This window comes from Oncorhynchus keta, chromosome 18 (genome assembly GCF_023373465.1).
Source record: "Oncorhynchus keta strain PuntledgeMale-10-30-2019 chromosome 18, Oket_V2, whole genome shotgun sequence".
NCBI classification, from domain to species: domain Eukaryota; kingdom Metazoa; phylum Chordata; class Actinopteri; order Salmoniformes; family Salmonidae; genus Oncorhynchus; species Oncorhynchus keta.
Genome location: NC_068438.1, coordinates 35221132 through 35247603, shown reverse-complemented (window position 1 = coordinate 35247603; position 26472 = coordinate 35221132). Strand labels below are relative to the sequence as shown.

Here is a 26472-nt window from a genome sequence, read left to right as displayed (position 1 = left end):
ATTTACGTTGGTGTTTGTTCTTCACTGGTTGCCCTTTTCTTGTGGTAACAAGTCACAAATCTTGCTGCTGTGATGGCACACTAGTATTATTTTCCACCTTTATTTAACCAGGTTGGCCAGTTGAGAACAAGTTCTCATTTACAACTGCGACCTGACCAAGATAAAGCAAAGCAGTGGTGACACAGAGTTACACATGGAATAAACAAACACAGTCAATAACACAAAATAAAAATCTATATACAGTGTGTGCAAATTTAGTAAGATTCGGGAGGTAAGGCAATAAATAGGCCATAGTGGTGAAATAATTACAATTTAGCAATTTCACACTGGAGTGATGGATGTGCAGAAGATGAATGTGCAAGTAGAGATACTGGGATGCAAAGGAGCAACAAACAAAAAACAGTATGGGGATGAGGTAGTTGGATGGGCTGTTTACAGATGGGCTGTGATCTGTGAGCTGCTCTGACAGCTGGTGCTTAAAGTTAGAGAGGGATATATGAGTCTCCAGCTTCAGTGATTTTTGCAATTCGTTCCAGTCATTGGCAGCAGAGAACTGGAAGGAGAGGTGGCCAAAGGAGGATTTCAGCCAGTAGATATGGGAGTTTTTCCAAATCGGGTTTGTTTTCAAATTCTTTGTGGATCTGTGTAATCTGCGGAAACATGTGTCTCTAATATGGTCATACATTTGGCAGGAGGTTCGGAAGTGCAGCTCAGTTTCCACCGCAAACTAAGTAGTATTTATTATTCTACATTCTCCCAGATTGGGGCTCGAGGGCAGCGCACAAACAATTCCTTAATATCGACGGGAACAGTTTGTCGTTCTAGCAAGGGGAGGTTCGTCACTAGTTACCACAGCCACAAAGTCCAACACGCATGTCTGCAATGTCTCCTCTTAAACTGTGATTTTAAACTTAACCATACTGCTAACCTTAAATAGGCCTATAATCAATTTGACTTTGTGGCTGTGGCAACTAGTGGAAACCAGCGGGGAGGTCTAGGAAGCGGGGTTTTTTTCAGGTTGGGTACCGATTTTATCAATTTTAGGACTGAGAATCGTCTCGTATGAACTAACCGTTAGGCTTCAGGCAGTCTTCACATCCCAGCAGCTAGATTATAAACTGAATGAGATAGGTGTAATAGAAACGCAGCGATAGACGCTTCGAGATGACGTAAAGAAAGATCTAGAAATTAGGTGCTCTAATCAACAATAAGGTGAGACGGAGCGCTATGCAAGGGAAGTGAGCCTTCAGTGGCAAAGAGTGTAAATTATTAGGTCAACTGTTGGTGATTTTTATATATATGTACTTTGAGACAGATTTTTAAAACTATTTTATAAAAAATTCACTGACCACAGTTGCTTTATGTGGACTATTTCACTGCTGTCCATGCTCAACCGGCCCTTTATCCACTATTAAGAAGCACATAGATACAAATTTGACAAGTATTGTTTAGTAATTTTATTTCTTAGATTTATTTTTTAGGCCTAATTATTGAACTTATTTCATGCGTTTTGTATGTGGGGTTTATTAACGTGTGCTAAAGCAATGGTTCCCGAGCAGGGGTACTAGGACCCCAGGGGGTACTTGGCCTATCCACAGGGGGCCTATCCACAAAATGTACTTCGGGGGTACTAGGACTCCAGGGGGTACTTGGCCTATCCACAAAATGTACTTCGGGGGTACTAGGACTCCAGGGGGTACTTGGCCTATCCACAAAATGTACTTCGGGGGTACTAGGACTCCAGGGGGTACTTGGCCTATCCGCAAAATGTACTTCAGGGGTACTAGGACCCCAGGGGGTACTTGGCCTATCCAGAGAGGGCCTATCCACAAAATGTACTTAAGGGGTACTAGCATGAAAGTGGAACAAGAGTGTAGGAGGTTGCCAATCATAGGACAGCAGAACTAAAAGGAGAGAAATAAATGTTGTGACAGGTGGAGGAGGAAGAGGTGACAGGTGGAGGAGGAAGAGGTGACAGGTGGAGGAGGAAGAGGTGACAGGTGGAGGAGGAAGAGGTGACAGGTGGAGGAGGAAGAGGTGACAGGTGGAGGAGGAAGAGGTGACAGGTGGAGGAGGAAGAGGTGACAGGTGGAGGAGGAAGAGGTTACAGGTGGAGGAGGAAGAGGTGACAGGTGGAGGTGGAAGAGGTGACAGGTGGAGGAGGAAGAGGTGACAGGTGGAGGTGGAAGAGGTGACAGGTGGAGGTGGAAGAGGTGACAGGTGGAGGAGGAAGAGGTGACAGGTGGAGGTGGAAGAGGTGACAGGTGGAGGTGGAAGAGGTGACAGGTGGAGGTGGAAGAGGTGACAGGTGGAGGAGGAAGAGGTGACAGGTGGAGGAGGAAGAGTTGACTTGTGGAGGAGGAGGAGGAAGAGGTGACTGGTGGAGGAGGAGAAAGAGGTGACTGGAGGAGGTGGAAGAGGTGACTGGTGGAGGTGGTGGAAGAGGTGACTGGTGGAGGAGGTGGAAGAGGTGACTGGTGGAGGTGGTGACTGGTGGAGGTGGAAGAGGTGACTGGTGGAGGAGGTGGAGGAGGTGACTGGTGGAGGAGGTGACTGGTGGAAGAGGTGACTGGTGGAAGAGGTGACTGGTGGAAGAGGTGACTGGTGGAAGAGGTGACTGGTGGAAGAGGTGACGGATGGGTAGAGGAGGTGGAAGAGGTGACGGATGGGTAGAGGAGGTGGAAGAGGTGACGGATGGGTAGAGGAGGTGACTGATGGGTAGAGGAGGTGGAAGAGGTGACTGATGGGTAGAGGAGGTGGATGAGGTGACTGATGGGTGGAGGAGGTGACTGATGGGTAGAGGAGGTGGAAGAGGTGACTGATGGGTAGAGGAATGACAGGTGGAAGAGGAGGTGACAGGTGGAGGAGGAGGTTACAGGTGGTAAATGTCACAGTGAGCCAAGTCAAAACGACTGAATGATTTTAGGGATGTATTTGATGGCACCATTAGACTCATCCTCTTACAGCAAGTCAAGTCCCCTTTAAATAAGTTCCCCTTCTTTACAGTATATGTTAGCATGAGGAGTTGCCTCTCTTTCTCTCATCTTCCCTTTGTCTTTCCTTTCGGCTTCAGTATTGACAAAGTATTGTGATTTTAGACTAAATACTGTGTAGTAGAAAAAAAGTGTTTGTGTTTGCTTCTTGAGTCTCATCTAAGGGAGTGCCAATACACACATTTCTATGTGACAAAGACAAAACACGCTTCATTTTTTAATCTACTTTAATTGGTGTTTCTAGAAAAACATCCTGTTTCTGATGTCTAGTAAGGATTATAAAAATGCAAGTGAAGGTTAACGTTGAGGTAAAGCACTAATTTACAAAACAAAAATGCCATTAGTCAGAGTTGCTGTATATTAGCCAAAGGTGGTCTTTCATAATAAGAAACTGACAACCTAGATGACCTTTTATGTGACTACAACTGCTACCATGGAAACTGGATTGAGTGACTTCAGAAAGGAAAGTCATGAGCTGCCAGTAACCCATGTTGTTGGAGCCGATTTGGACATATTTGTATAAAAGACCTAACATATGGAGCTCCATGTATATTAAATATTATTGTAAATGAGGAAATATTAGGTACGTACGTTTTATGATTTATATTTACCTGATTGAGAAATATTCATTTGTTGTTAGTGTAACTCAGTTTTTGGCCCCCGCTCTTGCCTATTCATTGTATTGTGGTAAGTGTGTTAGGATAAAGGCAGGAAGTTGGGCCTTCGGGGGAGGGAGTCCTTGCTAGATGCGGGAGCGGTATAGTTTTTTGACCATACAGACATACAAACATACAGACATACAGACAGGTCATAATATGTATTTTCCATATCAAGTATTCTACGCTTTAAGTTGATTGAAGAATCATTTATTTGTTAGATATAAGAAGAATAAACATTTTTGTTGCACCATATCCCTGGATGTCATTGAATGTTTGGCCTTTTGGAAACCTTGAGTGTGGACTGTATGCGTACCAAACAACCCCGCTTCAGGCTTGGGCAGTGGCTATGGTAAAAACTAAAGGAAGCCACTACACATGTTAAGCCCTGAGTGGGGACAGTTGAAAGAACATTGTTTTGTACAATGACAACCTACAGTGTCTCTAGGTTGTTTGAGCTTTGTCCTTTCAAATGTAAGGTGGCAACACTTCAAATATGGAACATGATGACACTATTGAAACATGCACCATTGTTCATTATCAATGCGTTTCTCTCAACGTGTTGGTAAAGATACAAGAGTTCAGCTTGGTGTTGAAATAAACGTTCAGTATACGAAGAGCTTTGACACAGAAGCTTTTCTGGATGTGTATCACTTGTCTGTGCTTTCCTCTGCTGCAGTCATGAGTGTACCTCCATCTCTGCTCCAGAGGACAGCCTTTCTCTTCCGGGTCAACGGGAGGTCATTGTCTGGCCGACACAAGTGGAGGAAACGCTGGGGAGTTGAGGAGAAAGTCAGCACATCAACATGTCAACTTTAGTGGTTGTTGGTTTCTTCAATAATTTATAGTGAATTAATAATACCTACCCACTCAGTTTACAAAAATATTTTAAGATGTATATGTCCTCCAATTTGACCCTCTAACATAATTATTCTATGACCAATCCATAAAGGAAACCCGAGTTTTAACTCCAGTCACAGGGCAGTCCCACTCTCACCTCTCTAAGGCTGCCTGTCACAGGGCAGTCCTATTCTCACCTCTCTAAGGCTGCCTGTCACAGGGCAGTCTCACTCTCACCTCTCTAAGACTGCCTGTCACAGGGCAGTCCTACTCTCACCTCTCTAAGACTGCCTGTCACAGGGCAGTCCCACTCTCACCTCTCTAAGGCTGCCTGTCACAGGGCAGTCCCACTCTCACCTCTCTAAGGCTGCCTGTCACAGGGCAGTCCCACTCTCACCTCTCTAAGGCTGCCTGTCACAGGGCAGTCCTACTCTCACCTCTCTAAGGCTGCCTGTCACAGGGCAGTCCTACTCTCACCTCTCTAAGGCTGCCTGTCACAGGGCAGTCCTACTCTCACCTCTCTAAGGCTGCCTGTCACAGGGCAGTCCCACTCTCACCTCTCTAAGGCTGCCTGTCACAGGGCAGTCCCACTCTCACCTCTCTAAGACTGCCTGTCACAGGGCAGTCCTACTCTCACCTCTCTAAGGCTGCCTGTCACAGGGCAGTCCTACTCTCACCTCTCTAAGGCTGCCTGTCACAGGGCAGTCCTACTCTCACCTCTCTAAGGCTGCCTGTCACAGGGCAGTCCCACTCTCACCTCTCTAAGGCTGCCTGTCACAGGGCAGTCCCACTCTCACCTCTCTAAGACTGCCTGTCACAGGGCAGTCCCACTCTCACCTCTCTAAGGCTGCCTGTCACAGGGCAGTCCCACTCTCACCTCTCTAAGACTGCCTGTCACAGGGCAGTCCCACTCTCACCTCTCTAAGGCTGCCTGTCACCAGGCAGTCCCCTCTCACCTCTCTAAGGCTGCCTGTCACAGGGCAGTCCCACTCACCTCTCTAAGGCTGCCTGTCACAGGGCAGTCTCACTCTCACCTCTCTAAGACTGCCTGTCACAGGGCAGTCCTACTCTCACCTCTCTAAGACTGCCTGTCACAGGGCAGTCCCACTCTCACCTCTCTAAGGCTGCCTGTCACAGGGCAGTCCCACTCTCACCTCTCTAAGACTGCCTGTCACAGGGCAGTCCCACTCTCACCTCTCTAAGGCTGCCTGTCACAGGGCAGTCCCACTCTCACCTCTCTAAGACTGCCTGTCACAGGGCAGTCCTACTCTCACCTCTCTAAGACTGCCTGTCACAGGGCAGTCCCACTCTCACCTCTCTAAGGCTGCCTGTCACAGGGCAGTCCCACTCTCACCTCTCTAAGGCTGCCTGTCACAGGGCAGTCCTACTCTCACCTCTCTAAGGCTGCCTGTCACAGGGCAGTCCTACTCTCACCTCTCTAAGGCTGCCTGTCACAGGGCAGTCCTACTCTCACCTCTCTAAGGCTGCCTGTCACAGGGCAGTCCCACTCTCACCTCTCTAAGGCTGCCTGTCACAGGGCAGTCCTACTCTCACCTCTCTAAGGCTGCCTGTCACAGGGCAGTCCTACTCTCACCTCTCTAAGGCTGCCTGTCACAGGGCAGTCCCACTCTCACCTCTCTAAGACTGCCTGTCACAGGCAGTCCCACTCTCACCTCTCTAAGACTGCCTGTCACAGGGCAGTCCCACCCTCACCTCTCTAAGACTGCCTGTCACAGGGCAGTCCTACTCTCACCTCTCTAAGGCTGCCTGTCACAGGGCAGTCCTACTCTCACCTCTCTAAGGCTGCCTGTCACAGGGCAGTCCTACTCTCACCTCTCTAAGGCTGCCTGTCACAGGGCAGTCCTACTCTCACCTCTCTAAGGCTGCCTGTCACAGGGCAGTCCTACTCTCACCTCTCTAAGGCTGCCTGTCACAGGGCAGTCCTCTCACCTCTCTAAGGCTGCCTGTCACAGGGCAGTCCTATTCTCACCTCTCTAAGGCTGCCTGTCACAGGGCAGTCCTACTCTCACCTCTCTAAGGCTGCCTGTCACAGGGCAGTCCTACTCTCACCTCTCTAAGGCTGCCTGTCACAGGGCAGTCCTACTCTCACCTCTCTAAGGCTGCCTGTCACAGGGCAGTCCTACTCTCACCTCTCTAAGGCTGCCTGTCACAGGGCAGTCCCACTCTCACCTCTCTAAGGCTGCCTGTCACAGGGCAGTCCTACTCTCACCTCTCTAAGGCTGCCTGTCACAGGGCAGTCCTACTCTCACCTCTCTAAGGCTGCCTGTCACAGGGCAGTCCCCTCTCACCTCTCTAAGGCTGCCTGTCACAGGGCAGTCCTATTCTCACCTCTCTAAGGCTGCCTGTCACAGGGCAGTCCTACTCTCACCTCTCTAAGGCTGCCTGTCACAGGGCAGTCCTACTCTCACCTCTCTAAGGCTGCCTGTCACAGGGCAGTCCCACTCTCACCTCTCTAAGGCTGCCTGTCACAGGGCAGTCCTACTCTCACCTCTCTAAGGCTGCCTGTCACAGGGCAGTCCTATTCTCACCTCTCTAAGGCTGCCTGTCACAGGGCAGTCTCACTCTCACCTCTCTAAGACTGCCTGTCACAGGGCAGTCCTACTCTCACCTCTCTAAGACTGCCTGTCACAGGGCAGTCCCACTCTCACCTCTCTAAGGCTGCCTGTCACAGGGCAGTCCTACTCTCACCTCTCTAAGGCTGCCTGTCACAGGGCAGTCCTCTCTCACCTCTCTAAGGCTGCCTGTCACAGGGCAGTCCCACTCTCACCTCTCTAAGGCTGCCTGTCACAGGGCAGTCCTACTCTCACCTCTCTAAGGCTGCCTGTCACAGGGCAGTCCTGACTCTCACCTCTCTAAGGCTGCCTGTCACAGGGCAGTCCCACTCACCATCTCTAAGACTGCCTGTCACAGGCAGTCCCACTCCTCACCTCTAAGACTGCCTGTCACAGGGCAGTCCCACCCTCACCTCTCTAAGACTGCCTGTCAGGGCAGTCCCACTCTCACCTCTCTAAGGCTGCCTGTCACAGGGCAGTCCTACTCACCTCTCTAAGGCTGCCTGTCACAGGGCAGTCCTACTCTCACCTCTCTAAGGCTGCCTGTCACAGGGCAGTCCTACTCTCACCTCTCTAAGGCTGCCTGTCACAGGGCAGTCCTATCTCACCTCTCTAAGGCTGCCTGTCACAGGGCAGTCCTACTCTCACCTCTCTAAGGCTGCCTGTCACAGGGCAGTCCCACCTCACCTCTCTAAGGCTGCCTGTCACAGGGCAGTCCCACTCACCTCTCCAAGACTGCCTGTCACAGGGCAGTCCTACATCTCACCTCTCTAAGGCTGCCTGTCACAGGGCAGTCCTAGGACAAACACTCTCTAAGGCTGCCTGTCACAGGGCAGTCCTACTCTCACCTCTCTAAGGCTGCCTGTCACAGGGCAGTCCCACTCAAACTCTCTAAGGCTGCCTGTCACAGGGCAGTCCTCTCTCACCTCTCTAAGGCTGCCTGTCACAGGGCAGTCCACTCTCACCTCTCAAGACTGCCTGTCACAGGGCAGTCCCACTCTCACCTCTCTAAGACTGCCTGTCACAGGGCAGTCCCACTCTCACCTCTCTAAGGCTGCCTGTCACAGGGCAGCTTCTAAGGCTGCCTGTCACAGGGCAGTCCTACTCTCACCTCTCTAAGGCTGCCTGTCACAGGGCAGTCCTACTCTCACCTCTCTAAGACTGCCTGTCAGCCTTTAAACTTTAGAGTCCCACCCTCACCTCTCTAAGACTGCCTGTCACAGGGCAGTCCCACTCTCACCTCTCTAAGGCTGCCTGTCACAGGGCAGTCCTACCTCACCTCTCTAAGGCTGCCTGTCACAGGGCAGTATTCACCTCTCTAAGGCTGCCTGTCACAGGGCAGTCCATCACCTCTCTAAGGCTGCCTGTCACAGGGCAGTCCTACTCTCACCTCTCTAAGGCTGCCTGTCACAGGGCAGTCCTACCTCACCTCTCTAAGGCTGCCTGTCACAGGGCAGTCCTACTCTCACCTCTCTAAGACTGCCTGTCCCAGGGCAGTCCCACACTCACCTCTCTAAGGCTGCCTGTCACAGGGAAGTCCCACTCTCACCTCTCTAAGACTGCCTGTCACAGGGTAGTCCTACCTCACCGTTTAAGGCTGCCTGTCACAGGGCAGTCCTACTCATCAACTCTCTAAGGCTGCCTGTCACAGGGCAGAACTCAGAGTCACCTCTCTAAGGCTGCCTGTCACAGGGAGTGTATTCACCTCTCTAAGGCTGCCTGTCACATCAGTCCTACTCTCAAATCTCTAAGACTGCCTGTCACAGGGCAGTCCCACTGGACCTCTCTAAGACTGCCTGTCACAGGGCAGTCCCACTCTCACCTCTCTAAGGTTGCCTGTCACAGGGCAGTCCCACTGTCACCTCTCTAAGGCTGCCTGTCACAGGGCAGTCCCACTCTCACCTCTCTAAGACTGCCTGTCACAGGGCAGTCCCACTCTCACCTCTCTAAGGCTGCCTGTCACAGGGCAGTCCCACTCTCACCTCTCTAAGGCTGCCTGTCCCGGTGCAGATCTGCAGCAGGGCCCACCCGGGGACCAGGACGATGGAGGAGAGGGCCAACAGCCAGCCCAGAACATACACCCATCCTGGGTACACATACCAGCGGTTGAAGGTCAGGGGCTGGTACTCCACCAGAGAGCAGATGAACGACACCTGGGAGAGACGAGGGAATGAGGATTTCTTCAACATTAATGCTTTTAACTTCTGGAATAACTCCAGATCAGTCCTTGTTGACGTGAGCACGTGAACATAGTTGCTTGTGTAAAGCAAGTGAACGTCCAAATGCAACAGGTACCATTTGGCAAAACATGAATTGGTAAACTATTGCATTGTGATAGTGCCATCTCCTGGTACCTTAGAGGATTGCACAATGTGTGTCTTGCTTGCCTTTACTGTCCATCAAAGCCTGAAACTCACCAGGGAAACCAGAGGGGTCAAGTAGAGCCAGCAGAGCTTGAAGACGGGGTTAGGCCTCATCCCTGTCATGTCCTCTATTACGCCATACATATGCTCTGCACCTGGTGGGCAAGATTGGGTGCATGTTAATGACATTATCGAAATGTTGACATGTTGTATTGATATCAGGTTTATCATCTCAATAAGATTGATAGTGGAATGATACTGGTTTACCATTCTATAGGATTCTATGGCACTACAGTGTTTATCTTTTATATATATTTTATAAATTATATTTTTTATTCGACAGAAATCATTGACAGAGATGTATTCCAGGTTAGTTCACATCAGCCTCACCAAATATCCATCCCATGGCCAGGGACTCGAACACAGAGAGGAAGAGCAAACAGGTTCCGTTACAGGCATAGTAGTCAAACAGCTGGAACACATACATCCCACCCTGGGGACAGGAGGAGAGAGGTGTGACTAGGACAAACACTCTCTTTAAGTAGATCACAGAGATCTGGAACACATACATCCCACCCTGGGGACAGGAGGAGAGAGGTGTGACTAGGACAAACACTCTCTTTAAGTAGATCACAGAGATCTGGAACACATACATCCCACCCTGGGGACAGGAGGAGAGAGGTGTGACTAGGACAAACACTCTCTTTAAGTAGATCACAGAGATCTGGAACACATACATCCCACCCTGGGGACAGGAGGAGAGAGGTGTGACTAGGACAAACACTCTCTTTAAGTAGATCACAGAGATCTGGAACACATACATCCCACCCTGGGGACAGGAGGAGAGAGGTGTGACTAGGACAAACACTCTTTTTAAGTAGATCACAGAGATCTGGAACACAATTCCTGGCATTTCTCTCTCTCTCTCTCTCTACCCTCTCTTTCTCTCTGACCTCTGTGACCATAACGAGTTGGAAGAAGAAGCAGGTGAGACAGAAGAAGAGGAGAAAGAGCTCCCTGCGCCCAGTCCTCCGCAGCACCGTGGGAAACAGGTCTGATACTGACGTCATCACCACCTCCATGGCAACAAACTGGATGGGGGAGGAATACAGAACGCCTTTAAACTTTAGAGATGAATGTGTGAACTATTGTGTGTGGACTGTGTAGATAATAGCTAACCTGTGTATCCAGACCCAGTAGAATGATCATGATGAAGAAACAAGCAGCCCACATCTGAGGCAGGGGCATCATGGCTACTGCCTGGGGGTACGCTATGAACGCCAGCCCAGGACCTGAGAGAACCCAGTTTAAAATACAATGTATTTGTTTCACTTCATTTCATCCAAGTGTCCAACTGTCCTGAAAATAACAATAAAAACTCATTTGTGCAGTACCTGACTCCGCCACCTCCTCAATGGGGACGCCCTGTTCATGAGCCATGAACCCCAGGACTGAGAAAACTGCGAACCCAGCAACCACGCTGGTGCCGCTGTTCAGCAAGCACAGCCACAGGCAGTCTCTGAAACATACACAGACACAACATTCGGGACACACACAGTGTCAACACACACAGTGTCACCACACACAGTCACCACACACCGTGTCAGCACACACAGAGGATAAGGACTCACTTGTAGCAGTTGTTGTTGTAGGTATTGTAGGAGCCCAGCACGTTTAAGGAGCCCACTCCCACACTGTAGGAGAAGAAGATCTGGGAGCCGGCCTCCATCCACACCTGGGGGTCAGAGAGCCTGTCTGGTTCAGGGTAGAGGTAGAACAGGACCCCCTGCAGGGCCCCTGGCAGAGTCAGGCCTCTGATCAGTAGTACCAGCAGCATCGCGTAGGGAAAGGTAGCAGTGAAATATACAACCTAGAGAGAGAGCGTGTGTATGGATGGAGACAGGGAGAGGGTGTAAAATCACAAAGACAGAAAGCCATGAGAGAAAAATGATAAGAGATTGTACTGTTTCAATGCTAAATAGAACATATGCTGTGTGTGTGCATATGTGCAGTGCATAAACACACACACACACACCTTGCCTGTTGACTTGACCCCTTTCCAGATGCAGAAGTAGCAGATGACCCACATGACGATGAGACAGAGCAGCACCTCCCACCTGACACTGCCCACCTCCTCTATGCCCCCCGAGATGGCCAGCACACGACGCCTAGATGGATAGTGGGGAGAGACACAAAGGGGAGAGACAGAGAGAGGGGAGAAACAGAGAGAGGGGAGAAACAGAGAGAGGGGAGAGACAGAGAGGGGAGAGACAGAGAGGGGAGAGACAGAGAGGGGAGAGACAGAGAGGGGAGAGACAGAGAGATAGAGAGAGAGACAGAGAGAGAGGGGAGAGAGAGACAGAGGGGAGAGACACAGAGGGGAGAGATACAGGGGAGTGACAGAGAGGGGAGAGACAGAGAGAGGGGAGAGACACAGAGGTGAGAGACACAGAGGTGAGAGACACAGAGGTGAGAGACAGAGAGGGGAGAGACAGAGAGGGGAGAGACAGAGAGAGGAGAGAGACAGAGATAGGAGAGAGACAGAGATAGGAGAGAGACAGAGATAGGAGAGAGACAGAGATAGGAGAGAGACAGAGATAGGAGAGAGACAGAGATAGGAGAGAGAGAGAGGAGAGAGACAGAGAGAGGGGAGAGACACAGAGGTGAGAGACCGAGAGGGGAGAGACAGAGATAGGAGAGAGAAAGAGATAGGAGAGAGACAGAGATAGGAGAGAGACAGAGACAGAGAGAGAGGAGAGAGACAGAGACAGAGAGAGAGGAGAGAGACAGAGAGAGAGGAGAGAGACAGAGAGAGGGGAGAGACACAGAGGGGAGAGACACAGAGGGGAGAGACAGAGAGAGGGAGAGACATAGAGAGGGGAGAGACAGAGAGAGGGGAGAGACACAGAGGTGAGATACACAGAAGTGAGAGAAGCAGAGAGGGGAGAGAAGCAGAGAGGGGAGACACAGAGGTGAGAGACACAGAGGTGAGAGACAGAGAGGGAGAGACAGGGAGAGACAGAGATAGGAGAGAGACAGAGATAGGAGAGAGACAGAGATAGGAGAGAGACAGAGATAGGAGAGAGACAGAGAGAGAGGAGAGAGACAGAGAGAGGAGAGAGACAGAGAGAGGGGAGAGACACAGAGGTGAGAGACCGAGAGGGGAGAGACAGAGAGGGGAGAGACAGAGATAGGAGAGAGACAGAGATAGGAGAGAGACAGAGAGAGGGGAGAGACACAGAGGGGAGAGATACAGGGGAGTGACAGAGAGGGGAGAGACAGAGAGAGGGGAGAGACAGAGAGAGGGGAGAGACAGAGAGAGGGGAGAGACACAGAGGTGAGAGACACAGAAGTGAGAGAAGCAGAGAGGGGAGAGAAGCAGAGAGGGGAGACAGAGGGGAGAGACACAGAGGGGAGAGACACAGAGGGGAGAGACACAGAGGGGAGAGACAAAGGGGAGAGACACAGAGGGGAGAGACAGATATAGGAGAGAAGCATAGGGGGGAGAGACAGAGAGAGAGGGGAGAGACAGACATAGGAGAGAAAAAGAGAGAGGAGAAACAGAGAGAGGAGAGAAACAGAGAGAGGAGGGACAGAGAGGGGAGAAACAGAGAGAGGAGGGACAGAGAGAGGAGGGACAGAGAGGGGAGAAACATGGAGAGGAGGGACAGAGAGGGGGTGAGACAGAGAGGGGTGAGAAACAGAGAGAGGAGGGACAGAGAGATGGGTGAGAAACAGAGAGAGGAGGGACAGAGAGATGGGTGAGAAACAGAGAGAGGAGAGACATCGAGAGGAGGGACAGACAGGGGGTGAGACAGAGAGAGGAGGGACAGAGAGGGGGTGAGATGAAGAGATGAGTGAGAAACAGAGAGAGGAGAGACAAAGAGAGGGGGTGAGATGGAGAGATGAGTGAGAAACAGAGAGAGGAGAGACAAAGAGAGGAGGGACAGAGAGGGGGTGAGACAGAGAGAGGAGGGACAGAGTAGGTGAGAGAGAGATGGGTGAGAAACAGAGAGAGGGGAGACAGAGAGAGGAGGGACAGAGAGGGGGTGAGACAGGGAGAGGAGAGACAGAGAGAGGAGGGACAGAGAGGGGGTGAGACAGAGAGAGGAGGGACAGAGTAGGTGAGAGAGAGATGGGTGAGAAACAGAGAGAGGGGAGACAGAGAGAGGAGGTACAGAGAGATGGGTGAGAAACAAAGAGAGGAGAGACAGAGAGAGGAGGGACAGAGAGGGGGTGAGACAGAGAGAGTGGAGAGACAGAGAGAGGAGGGACAGAGAGAGGGTGACACCGAGAGAGGAGGGACAGAGATGGGGTGAGACAGAGAGGGGTGAGACAGAGAGAGGAGGGACAGAGAGGGGGTGAGACAGAGAGAGGAGAGACAGAGAGAGGAGGGACAGAGAGGGGGTGAGACAGAGAGAGGAGGGACAGAGAGGGGGTGAGACAGAGAGAGGAGGGACAGAGTAGGTGAGAGAGAGATGGGTGAAAAACAGAGAGAGGGGAGACAGAGAGAGGAGCGACAGAGAGAGGACAGACAGAGAGAGGAGAGACAGAGAGAGGAGAGACAGAGAGAGGAGGGACAGAGAGGGGGTGAGACAGAGAGAGGAGAGACAGAGAGTGGAGGGACAGAGAGGGGGTGAGACAGAGAGAGGAGGGACAGAGTAGGTGAGAGAGAGATGGGTGAGGAACAGAGAGAGGAGGGACAGAGAGATGGGTGAGAAACAAAGAGAGGAGAGACAGAGAGAGGAGGGACAGAGAGGGGGTGAGACAGAGGGGGGTGAGACAGAGAGGGTGTGAGACAGAGAGAGGAGAGACAGAGAGTGGAGGGACAGAGAGGGGGTGAGACAGAGAGAGGAGGGACAGAGAGATGGGTGAGAAACAGAGAGATGAGAGACATCGAGAGGAGGGACAGAGAGATAGGTGAGAAACAGAGAGAGGAGAGACATAGAGAGGAGGGACAGAGAGATGGGTGAAAAACAGAGAGAGGAGGGACAGAGAGGGGGTGAGACAGAGAGAGGAGAGACAGAGAGAGGAGGGACAGAGAGGGGGTGAGACAGAGAGAGGAGGGACAGAGTAGGTGAGAGAGAGATGGGTGAGAAACAGAGAGAGGGGAGACAGAGAGAGGAGGGACAGAGAGATGGGTGAGAAACAAAGAGAGGAGAGACAGAGAGAGGAGGGACAGAGAGGGGTGAGACAGAGAGGGGGTGAGACAGAGAGGGTGTGAGACAGAGAGGAGAGACCGAGAGATGGGTGAGAAACAGAGAGAGGAGAGAGAGAGAGGAGGGACAGAGAGGGGGTGAGACAGAGAGGGGGTGAGACAGAGAGAGGAGGGACAGAGAGGGGGTGAGACAGAGAGAGGAGAGACAGGGAGAGGAGGGACAGAGAGGGGGTGAGACAGAGAGAGGAGGGACAGAGAGAGGAGGGACAGAGAGAGGAGGGGCAGAGAGGGGGTGAGACAGAGAGAGGAGGGACAGAGTAGGTGAGAGAGAGATGGGTGAAAAACAGAGAGAGGGGAGACAGAGAGAGGAGGGACAGAGAGGGGGTGAGACAGAGAGAGGAGGGACAGAGTAGGTGAGAGAGAGATGGGTGAGAAACAGAGAGAGGGGAGACAGAGAGAGGAGGTACAGAGAGAAGGGTGAGAAACAAAGAGAGGAGAGACAGAGAGAGGAGGGACAGAGAGGGGGTGAGACAGAGAGGGGGTGAGACAGAGAGAGGAGAGACAGAGAGTGGAGGGACAGAGAGGGGGTGAGACAGAGAGAGGAGGGACAGAGAGATGGGTGAGAAACAGAGAGAGGAGAGACAGAGAGAGGAGGGACAGAGAGGGGGTGAGACAGAGAGAGGAGGGACAGTGAGGGGGTGAGACAGAGAGAGAGGTGAGACAGAGAGAGGAGGGACAGAGAGAGGGTGAGACAGAGAGAGGAGGAAGAGAGGGGAGAGACAGAGAGATGGGTGAGAAACAGAGAGAGGAGAGAGAGGGGAGGAACAGAGAGATGGGTGAGGGACAGAGAGGCGTGAGACAGAGAGAGGAGAAACAGAGAGAGGAGTGACAGAGAGGGGGTGAGACAGAGAGAGGAGAAACAGAGAGAGGGGGACAGAGAGGGGGTGAGACAGAGAGAGGAGGGACAGAGAGATGGGTGAGAAACAGAGAGAGGAGAGACAGAGAGAGGAGGGACAGAGAGGGGGTGAGACAGAGAGAGGAGGGACAGTGAGGGGGTGAGACAGAGAGAGAGGTGAGACAGAGAGAGGAGGGACAGAGAGAGGGTGAGACAGAGAGAGGAGGAAGAGAGGGGAGGGACAGAGAGATGGGTGAGAAACAGAGAGAGGAGTGAGAGAGGAGGGACAGAGAGGGGGTGAGACAGAGAGATGGGTGAGAAACAGAGAGGAGAGAGAGGGGAGGGACAGAGAGATGGGTGAGGGACAGAGAGGCGTGAGACAGCGAGAGGAGAAACAGAGAGAGGAGGGACAGAGAGGGGGTGAGACAGAGAGAGGAGAAACAGAGAGAGGGGGACAGAGAGGGGGTGAGACAGAGAGATGGGTGAGAAACAGAGAGAGGAGAGACAGAAAGAGGAGGGACAGAGAGGGGGTGAGACAGAGAGGGGGTGAGACAGAGAGATGGATGAGAAACAGAGAGAGGAGAGACAGAGAGAGGAGGGACAGAGAGGGGGTGAGAATCAGAGAGAGGAGGGACAGAGAAAGGAGTGTCACAGAGAGGGGGTGAGAAACAGAAAGAGCAGGGACAGAGAGGGGATGAGACAGAGAGTTGGGTGAGAAACAGCAGCAACTCCCACGTGACACTGCCCACCTCCCCCATACCCCCCAGATGACCAGCACACGACGCCTAGAGAAAGAGACTTGTGGAGAATATAGACAAACTGACATTGTCTTTTATGTTGTGGCCAACTGGAAGATCAAGGTATGTTGAATCTGTAAACTTACTCCCAGAATTCAGTGGCTGCAGAGGTTGAGTTCATCTGTCCAGTCCAATTGAAAGTACGGTTTTGAGAGGAGAAGTCAACACAGTCATCTAATGGGGAAGAGAGAACATAATGTCATTTTCATTTTTTTTGTTGTTTTTTTTTTTTGCATTTTCCAATTAAGAACATTCAAAACAAAAGTGAAAAGATATTAGACAACGATAGGACAAAGTGACAGTAACAGACGAGCGTAACAATTTGTAAAAATGTATTATTATTATATAAACAAACATACAATAAGAAAAAAAATAACAACGAAACATTGGATCACCTGCTGTAGGCTACATATTATACATTACGTGTGAAACATTATGTGAGGATTATATATATAGATTCAATCAATGTGATGTGAGGGGAGATTCTCCATATAGTCAAAAGGTTGCCAAATTCTGTAAAATGTCTTTAACTTATTCCTCAAGCAGTAATTGATTTTCTCCAAAGTGATACAACTATTAACTTCCGAAAGCCACATTGCAACTGGCAGGGAGGAATCCAATTTCCATTTCAAGGCAATACATTTCTTGGCAATCGCTAGCAATATTTCTTTTAGCTTTATAGTATGGCTTTGCCTAAGATTGGTGTTAGTAAAGTTGCAACCCCGTGAATTGAGGATATGGTATCGCATACCCCCTGCCAGAAACCGTGTAGTTTTGAACACTGCCAAGTGGAATGGAGGAATGTTCCTTCATCTGAGCCACATCTAAAACATAGGGAGGAGATATCTGGGTTGAACCTGTGCAGTCTAGATGGGGTGATATAGAGCTGATGGAGGAAATTAAACTGGATCAGTCTGTATCTGGAGTTCAATGTGGATGTAACCCCATCCCTGCATAGGTCACTCCATAGATCCTCATCAAGATCAATACCCAGATCTCTCTCCCATCTAAGTCGGGGTTTATCTAGCCCAGGCAGTGTTAGTCCTGACATAAGAGCATTGTAAACACGGGAAATGGTCTTGAACAGTGGTTGGTCTGCGTGGCAGAGTTGTTCAATAGGTGACATCTTAGGTAGTTTCCATTGTCCCTTGAGAGTCACCCTAATAAAGTTTCGTAGTTGTAGGTAGCTGAAGAAGTCCCTGTTAGGCAAGTGGTATTTCTGTTTCAGCTGATCAAAAGACATAAGAACTCCCTCCTCGTAACAATGTTACAGAAGAGTGATCCCCTTATCAGACCATGGTCTAAAGTTACTATTCTGGAAAAACATAGGGATCAATCTATTGTTCCATAAAGGGGTTTTAGGGGAAAGGAACCCCCCTCGTCCGAACAGCTCATGCAGTTTGCACCATGCCAGGACATAATGTATGATTAAAGGGTTGTCTGTGATGGTTTTTATAGATTTTCTGTCCCATTTGTAAAACAATTATGCCCCAGTGTCATCATTTACCTCAAGCTTTTCAATGTTCAACCATGAGGGAGAGGGACCATTGTCAAACCTCTGAGCCAGAAACCTAGACTGTGCAGCCCAGTAGTACATTCTAAAATTGGGGAGGTTTAAGCCCCCTTGACTGTAATCAAGGGTCAGTTTATCCAGGCCAACCCTAGGGGTTTTGCCATGCCAGATAAACCGTCTGGTCAGCTTGTCGAGAGAGGAAAAAAATGCTGCGGGAACAGGGATAGGGAGCGATTGAAACAGATATAGAAATCTGGGCAGGACATTCATTTGAATTACATTGATTCTACCCAGTAGAGTGAGAGGTAAGTCCATCCATTTACAAAGGTCAACCTCCACCTTTTGCAACAAACTGGCCAGATTGAGTTTATAGAGGTTGTTCAGATTACCATCCACCATTATGCCCAAATATGTGAAGCCCATAGGAGACCATCTAAAAGGAAACTTGTGCTTGATTGTATGATGGTCAAAGACAGACAACGGTAAGATTTCGCTTTCATCAAAATGGACCTTATATCCAGAGAAAGAACTATAACACTGTAGTAGGATCTGCAAGTGAGGGAGTGTTCTGGGTTTGTTAGAAATAAGATACGGTCGTCCGCAAAGAGTGATAATATATGGGTATGGGGGCCCACCTCAAAGCCATGTATGTCAGGGCACGTTCTAATAGCCTCAGCCAACGGTTCGATGGCGAGGGCAAAGAGGTGGGGGCTAATTGGGCAACCTTGTCTGTTCCCCCTATAAAGAGGGAAAGAGGAGGAAGTAATCCCATTGGTAGCAATCCTAGTTTTAGGAGATTTGTAGAGTGATTTTATCAAATTTACAAACACAGTACCTAAACCAAACTTTTCCAAGACGCGAAAGAGGGATGGCCATTCAACCCTATCAAAGGCCTTTTCAGCATCGAGGGAGACTGCGACACTAGGTATTTTGTTTTTGTTAGCAAGGTGAATTATATCAAAAAACCTTTTGAGATTATTGGAGGACAATCTATTAATTATGAAGCCAGTCTGATCTGGGTTGACCAACAGGGGAAGACATGACTCCAGTCTCTTAGATAGCATCTTGGTGACCAGTTTACAATCTGTGTTAAGGAGAGAGATTGGTCTATAGGAGGCGCACTTTAGCGGGTTTTTCCCTTTCTTGTGGATTACAGTAATCACTGCTTGAGAGAGGACTCTGGAAAGCAGTTGTCTTCTCTGGCTTTTTTAAGTACCTCCATAAGGTAGAGGACCAACAGCTCCCTAAATTATTTATAGAACTCTGGAGGGAAGCCATCCTCCCCAGGAGATTTTTTAGAAGGTAAGGATTTAATGGCCTCCAACAATTCAGGAACTGAGAAGTGTTCACTCAGGCACTCGCTGTCTTCCCCTGACAGGCATGGGAGGTTGAGAGAGGAGAGAAAGGAGTCCATCTCTGATAGATCATCGCTTGATTGGGAAGTGTAAAGGTCTTCATAGTATTTCTTAAAAGTATTATTAATTTCAGTAGGGTCGAAAGATATCTCATCAGTAAGATTTTCTATGGCATTAATTGTCCTCTTACTTTCCTCTGCTTTCAGTTGCCATGCCAATACTTTGTGAGCTTTCTCTCCAAGCTCGTAATAACACTGTTTTGATTGAGTGATGGCCATCTCAGCTTGATATGTGTTCAGAATATTATATTTAAGTTTTTTATTTACCAAAAGCCTGTATAGATCTTTAGTCGGGCCTCTTTGGTAGGTTTTCTCTAGCTCTGAGATTTCAGATTCAAGGGCACTCAGTTCCGCACAGTGTTTTCTCTTCAACCCTTTAGTATAGGAAATAATCTGTCCCCTCAGATAGGCCTTCAATGTGTCCCAAAGAATGAAGCTGTCAGGAGCAGAGGGTTTGTTTGTCAAAGTAAAAATATTGATCTGCTCTTTGATGAATGCACAAAATTCAGGTTGCTTTAGGAGTGTAGAATTTAGTCTCCATCTATATGCTCCATTTACCTTGGTAGGAATGGAGATTGATAATACCAGAGGAGAATGGTCACTAAGCAATCTGGGGAGATACTCGACATCTAACACTCTATGAAACAGTTGTGTCGAAAGTAAAAAGTTATCTATGTGTGTGTGTGTGTCTTGTGTGGGTATGAATAAAAAGAGTGACCTGTGTGTTTCTTTAGGAAGGAAACAATAAAAAAAACATAGAAAAAAGGAAGAAAAAAATAATAAAAATCCCACCCACCCCGATTGTCAGACTAAAACAACAATCCCAACAATCAAACATGAATACACTTGTAGAGATACGTTGCTGCTCCCTTTCCATCTTGCTCTTACTAGCTAAACCTTGGCGTAAACTAAAACCTGTGAGCTCTCTAAATTGAAAACAAACGTTGTGAATAGATATACGGTTAGTTGAAAATGTACAAATCAATTATAGTGACCGGGAGATACCAGCAGTTAAATCCGGATAAGAGAAAACAAACAAGCTGCATTTTATCCCCCAAAGAGACCGTCCTGGCTCAGACGTTGCATCTTATCCCCCAGAGAGACCGTCCTGGCTCAGACGTTGCATCTTATCCCCCAGAGAGACCGTCCTGACTCAGACGTTGCATCTTATCCCTCAGAGAGACCGTCCTGGCTCAGACGTTGCATCTTATCCCCCAGAGAGACCGTCCTGGCTCAGACGTTGCATCTTATACCCCAGAGAGACCGTGCTGGCTCAGACGTTGCATCTTATCCCCCAGAGAGACCGTCCTGGCTCAGACGTTGCATCTTATCCCCCAGAGAGACGGTCCTGGCTCAGACGTTGCATCTTATCCCCCAGAGAGACCGTCGTGGCTCAGACGTTGCTCAGTTCTTTGAGAAAAGTGTGCACTTCTCCCGGTGTGTTGAAGCGATGGCTTCGGCCTTTGTACTGAACTTTCACCCGCGCAGGGTGGATGAGTTAGCCGGTGATGTTCTTCTCCTTCAGTGCTTCGGCGGCAGGTCTGAACTGCTTGCGATGTCTGGCGAGATCCGCGCTCATATCTGGGAAAAGGCTGACCCTCTTTCCATCGATGGTGATGTCCCCTTTGGCTCTTGCGAGTTGCAGTATCTTCTCTCTGTCTTGGAAACAGAAGAACCTGATTAGGACGGCTCGTGGGGGATCATCTGGACGGGGCTTCGGCGCTGATGTTCTGTGGGCGCGTTCGATTTCCAGCGGCTTGGTGAAGTTGATTATGCCTAGGACCTCCGGGATCCATTGAGTGAAGAAACGGACCGGGTCACGGCCCTCGCTGTCCTCTTTCAATCCCACCACACGGATATTACTACGTCTACTCTGGTTCTCCATCTGATCTACCTTGTTTTTGAGGTAGGCATTGTCCTTTTGCAGTTGTATCAAGACCTGGTCATGTCTAGATGGTATCTTCAATTGTGCTAATGCGCAACTCTGCCTCAGTCGTTCTCAAAAGGAGATCATTCATGGAGGATTTCAGGTTGTCAATGGAAGAATGGAGTTCAGCCGATTTCTTATCAATTTTCAGAGAAAGACCTCTGTTACCATCCTGAATTTCCCGGAGGAAAGTAGCCAGCATGTCGGCAGGCTCTCAAGAGGCTGCTGAGAGCAACAGTCTGGAACTGTCGTCTGAGGGCTAATGTTAATCTTGCTAGCTGTAGTGTTATCGTTATCTTGGGAATCAACAACGTTTTGGTCATCCTTCTTGCCTCTCGGTCGGAGGTCCATGGCTCTTTGGGAAGGTAAGTACTTGACAATTTATCAGCCGATGTTAGAATATTGTTTTAACGTTGTTATTTAGGTAAAAATAGAATAACTTTCAAGAGCTCGGTTTGTCAACGTCTGCTCAGCTCCGCGGCATCACGTGCTCCCGAGAACATAATGTTTACAACTAAAACTTGCTCAAACAAATTCTTATGGTAAAGAACACCATTTATGTTATATTTTTTTTACTATTTTAGCAGGTGAGTTGACTGAGAATATATTCTCATTTACAGCAATAACCTGGGGAAAGTTAGTTAAAATACATACGAAAAACGTGAGTGAAATTCACCTGGAGGAGAGTTGGAGTACTACGTACCAATGGTCCAGCCGGCCCAGGGTACCTACCAGCGTTCCAGGGGCTGGTACAGCCGGCCCAGGGTACCTACCAGCGTTCCAGGGTCTGTTGCAGCCGGCCCAGGGTACCTACCAGCGTTCCAGGGGCTGGTGCAGCTGGCCCAGGGTACCTACCAGCATTCCGGGGGCTGGTGCAGGCGGCCCAGGGTACCTACCAGCGTTCCAGGGGCTGGTGCAGCCGTCCCAGGGTACCTACCAGCGCTCCAGGGGCTGGTGCAGCCGGCCCAAGGTACCTACCAGCGTTCCAGGGGTTGGTGCAGCCGGCCCAGGGTACATACCAGTGTTCCAGGGATTGGTGCAGCCGGCCCAGGGTACATACCAGTGTTCCAGGGGTTGGTGCAGCCGGCCCAGGGTACCTACCAGCGTTCCAGGGGCTGGTGCAGCCGGCCCAGGGTACCTACCAGCGTCCCAGGGGCTGGTGCAGCCGGACCAGGGTACCTACCAGTGTTCCAGGGGCTGGTGCAGCCGGCCCAGGGTACCTATCAGCGTTCCAGGGGCTGGTGCAGCCGGCCCAGGGTACCTACCAGCGCTCCAGGGGTTGGTGCAGCCGGCCCAGGGTACCTACCAGCGCTCCAGGGGTTGGTGCAGCCGGCCCAGGGTACATACCAGTGTTCTGGGGATTGGTGCAGCCGGCCCAGGGTACCTACCAGTGTTCCAGGGGTTGGTGCAGCCGGCCCAGGGTACATACCAGTGTTCCAGGGGTTGGTGCAGCCGGCCCAGGGTACATACCAGTGTTCCATGGGTTGGTGTAGCTGGCCCAGGGTACCTACCAGTGTTCCAGGGGTTGGTGCAGCTTGCCCAGGGTACCTACCAGTGTTCCAGGGGTTGGTGCAGCTTGCCCAGGGTACATACCAGTGTTCCAGGGGTTGGTGCAGCCGGCCCAGGGTACATACCAGTGTTCCAGGGGTGGTGTAGCCGGCCCAGGGTACCTACCAGTGTTCCAGGGGTTGGTGCAGCCTGCCCAGGGTACCTACCAGTGTTCCAGGGGTTGGTGTAGCCGGCCCAGGGTACCTACCAGTGTTCCAGGGGTTGGTGTAGCCGGCCCAGGGTACCTACCAGCGTTCCAGGGGCTGGTGCAGCCGGCCCAGGGTACCTACCAACGTTCCAGGGGCTGGTGCAGCCGGCCCAGTGTACCTACCAGCCTTCCAGGGGCTGGTGCAGCCGGCCCAGGGTACCTACCAGCGTTCCAGGGGCTGGTGCAGCCGGCCCAGGGTACCTACCAGCGTTCCAGGGGCTGGTGCAGCCGGCCCAGGGTACCTACCAGCGCTCCAGGGGCTGGTGCAGCCGGCCCAGGGTACCTACCAGCATTCCAGGGGTTGGTGCAGCCGGCCCAGGGTACATACCAGTGTTCCAGGGATTGGTGCAGCCGGCCCAGGGTACCTACCAGTGTTCCAGGGGTTGGTGCAGCCGGCCCAGGGTACATACCAGTGTTCCAGGGGTTGGTGCAGCTTGCCCAGGGTACCTACCAGTGTTCCAGGGGTTGGTGCAGCCTGCCCAGGGTACCTACCAGTGTTCCAGGGGTTGGTGTTGCCGGCCCAGGGTACATACCAGTGTTCCAGGGATTGGTGTAGCCGGCCCAGGGTACCTACCAGTGTTCCAGGGGTTGGTGCAGCTTGCCCAGGGTACCTACCAGTGTTCCAGGGGTTGGTGTAGCCGGCCCAGGGTAACCTACCAGTGTTCCAGGGGTTGGTGCAGCCGGCCCAGGGTACCTACCACTGTTCCAGGGGTTGGCGCAGCTTGCCCCGGGTACCTACCAGTGTTCCAGGGGTTGGTGCAGCTTGCCCAGGATACATACCAGTGTTCCAGGGGTTGGTGCAGCTTGCCCAGGGTACCTACCAGTGTTCCAGGGTATGGTGCAGCCGGCCCAGGGTATATACCAGTGATCCAGGGGTTGGTGCAGCTTGCCCAGGGTACATACCAGTGTTCCAGGGGTTGGTGTAGCCGGCCCAGGGTACATACCAGTGTTCCAGGGATTGGTGTAGCCGGCCCAGGGTACCTACCAGTGTTCCAGGGGTTGGTGCAGCTTGCCCAGGGGAGCTGAGCGCTGAAGGAGAAGACCAGGTAGAACAGAGCCCAGGCCAAAATGATGATGTAACACATACAGCTGTAGAGGAGGATCAACTGCCCTGCATAGCCGATACCTGAGAGGGAGACACATAACCAGATAATTTTCACATGGTCCTGAATGGACAGGTGTTACACTAACCCTAACTTTATCAAGAGTGAATTACCACACTTTCTTTCTGCTAAAGGTTGGGGAACAAGGCTCAGACAAACAGTTCCCACTCATCTTCCATCTCTTCAAAAAGGAACTTGATTACTTGATTACAAAAAGGAACTATTACTCCCCTCTCCCTCTAACAAAATGTAATAAAACCTTTCCTGCTCTAACACTTGTCTTTTCCTTCTAGCACTGACTTTGCTGATAGCTGCTCTACTGAATGAAAACATGTACTTACTATTACTGTGATATGTGTTTGTCTCACCTAGCCACCTTAAGCTGATTGAACTAATTATACGTTGCTCTAGATTAGAGCATCTGACTCTAATGAAAAATGTATATGTAAATGACAGAAGCATTTACCTTTGATCTGTGAGAAAGTGTCCCCAGGCTTTGCACTTGTTGTGCCTCCAGCCTGCTTACATATTAACCCCTCTGTATTCACAAATGAAACTCTTCATGTCATTCTTATCCAGTGGCACCGAGGCCATAGGTGTCAGTGTTTTCGGCCTCCTAGAACGGCCATGGATTCCTTTCATTTGTCGTCAGGAGTTTGTGTCAACTTATTTAGGATTAATTCATTAATTACACAGTCCAATTCAGATTAAATGAAAAGGTTTGAGCATCATCTATTCCTATGTTCTTCTGCCTGTCCTGTCTACAGCCCTGTTTCTGTGACTCCTCAGTGGGTGGGGGTGTCATCGTGTTGCCATGGTGCTCACCCTCGGCCAATGGGCACAGCCTCTTCCAGCAGGTGATGCCCCCCTCCTGAGTGTACTGTCCCATGGCCGTCTCCAGCAGGAACAAGGGCACCCCGCAGGTCATCACAAACACCAGGTACGGCACCAGGAACGCCCCTGACAAATACACACCACCAGATCACTACATGAGAACAAAATGATAGCTACTATATAGCTACTATAAAGTACCTTATAGAAACAAGAAGAGAAATGCCATGCTTCCATACATTGGCTTTGTGATCTCTATACCTGGTCTGTACGAACGGTACTGTATCAAACATACTGTATGATACAGGGGTTTAAATGATCTAAGTTGCCTAATTTGATCAGCTGATCATAATTTGAATAACAATGGCACCCTCTCCTTCATGGACTCACCTCCACCATTTTTGTAGCAGAGGTAGGGGAACCTCCACACGTTACCTAGTCCCACCACGTTGCCTGCTACGGCCAGAAGAAATTCTGTCTTGCTGCCCCAGTGACCTCTCTCCTCCATCTTCACCTTCGCTGATCTCTCCTTCACTGCACATCCTTCCTTCACCAACATTTCCTTCTGACCCAGGTCGTCATCCTTTCTTTTTTCGCCCTCTATCCAGGCTTTTCCATTTGTTCCATCTCTCCCATATGCCTGTCCGTCCATTGTGTTCTGAAGGCTGGTATCTATCCCAAGTTCAGCCAGCGTGACTGAAGCAGCAGGAGTCTGAAATGTACTCATTGACTCAGACAGACACATTCCAACTTCTACCGTTGCGTTTGGACGACTACAATCCTTCAATAAGTTACTGAGGCCTGAAAGGACCCTACTCAAAGACATGGGCTCCAGAGTGCATCAATCAGTTACTGAGGCCTGAAAGGGCCCTACTCAAAGACATGGGCTCTAGAGTACATCAATCAGTTACTGAGGCCTGAAAGGACCCTACTCAAAGACATGGGCTCTAGAGTACATCAATCAGTTACTGAGGCCTGAAAGGACCCTACTCAAAGACATGGGCTCCAGAGTGCATCAATCAGTTACTGAGGCCTGAAAGGACCCTACTCAAAGACATGGGCTCCAGAGTGCATCAATCAGTTACTGAGGCCTGAAAGGACCCTACTCAAAGACATGGGCTCTAGAGTGCATCAATCAGTTACTGAGGCCTGAAAGGACCCTACTCAAAGACATGGGCTCTAGAGTGCATCAATCAGTTACTGAGGCCTGAAAGGACCCTACTCAAAGACATGGGCTCTAGAGTACATCAATCAGTTACTGAGGCCTGAAAGGACCCTACTCAAAGACATGGGCTCTAGAGTACATCAATCAGTTACTGAGGCCTGAAAGAACCCTACTCAAAGACATGGGCTCTAGAGTACATCAATAAGTTACTGAGGCCTGAAAGGACCCTACTCAAAGACATGGGCTCTAGAGTACATCAATCAGTTACTGAGGCCTGAAAGGACCCTACTCAAAGACATGGGCTCTAGAGTACATCAATCAGTTACTGAGGCCTGAAAGGACCCTACTCAAAGACATGGGCTCTAGAGTACATCAATCAGTTACTGAGGCCTGAAAGGACCCTACTCAAAGACATGGGCTCTAGAGTACATCAATCAGTTACTGAGGCCTGAAAGAACCCTACTCAAAGACATGGGCTCTAGAGTACA

At 50.3% G+C, this 26472-nt stretch overlaps 1 protein-coding gene across 1 annotated transcript; it reads right to left on the bottom strand.

Moving 5' to 3' along the window:
* Nucleotides 1-3244: 3244 nt before the first annotated feature.
* On the bottom strand, nucleotides 3245-25587 carry LOC118396991 (sodium- and chloride-dependent GABA transporter 2-like). Its single transcript, XM_052467992.1, has 13 exons — nucleotides 25210-25587; nucleotides 24814-24948; nucleotides 23871-24011; nucleotides 16362-16449; nucleotides 11461-11593; nucleotides 11057-11295; nucleotides 10820-10944; nucleotides 10605-10717; nucleotides 10379-10516; nucleotides 9816-9918; nucleotides 9480-9580; nucleotides 9045-9215; nucleotides 3245-4422 (listed from the first exon to the last, which is right to left on the bottom strand). Exons 1-13 carry the CDS (start codon nucleotides 25562-25564, stop codon nucleotides 4300-4302), a joined length of 1965 nt encoding a protein of 654 aa, XP_052323952.1. The 5' UTR covers nucleotides 25565-25587; the 3' UTR covers nucleotides 3245-4299.
* Nucleotides 25588-26472: the final 885 nt, after the last annotated feature.

Bases quoted from the DNA above. Each gene is read 5' to 3' on its own strand.
- LOC118396991 (XM_052467992.1), bottom strand. From the start codon at position 25,564: ATGTGTCTGTCTGAGTCAATGAGTACATTTCAGACTCCTGCTGCTTCA. The intron at 11,296-11,460 runs GTGTGTGTGTGT...CTCTCTCTCTAG, and splicing joins GGGTCAAGTCAACAGGCAAG to GTTGTATATTTCACTGCTAC. The intron at 10,718-10,819 runs GTACTGCACAAA...GGGTTCTCTCAG, and splicing joins TGAGGAGGTGGCGGAGTCAG to GTCCTGGGCTGGCGTTCATA.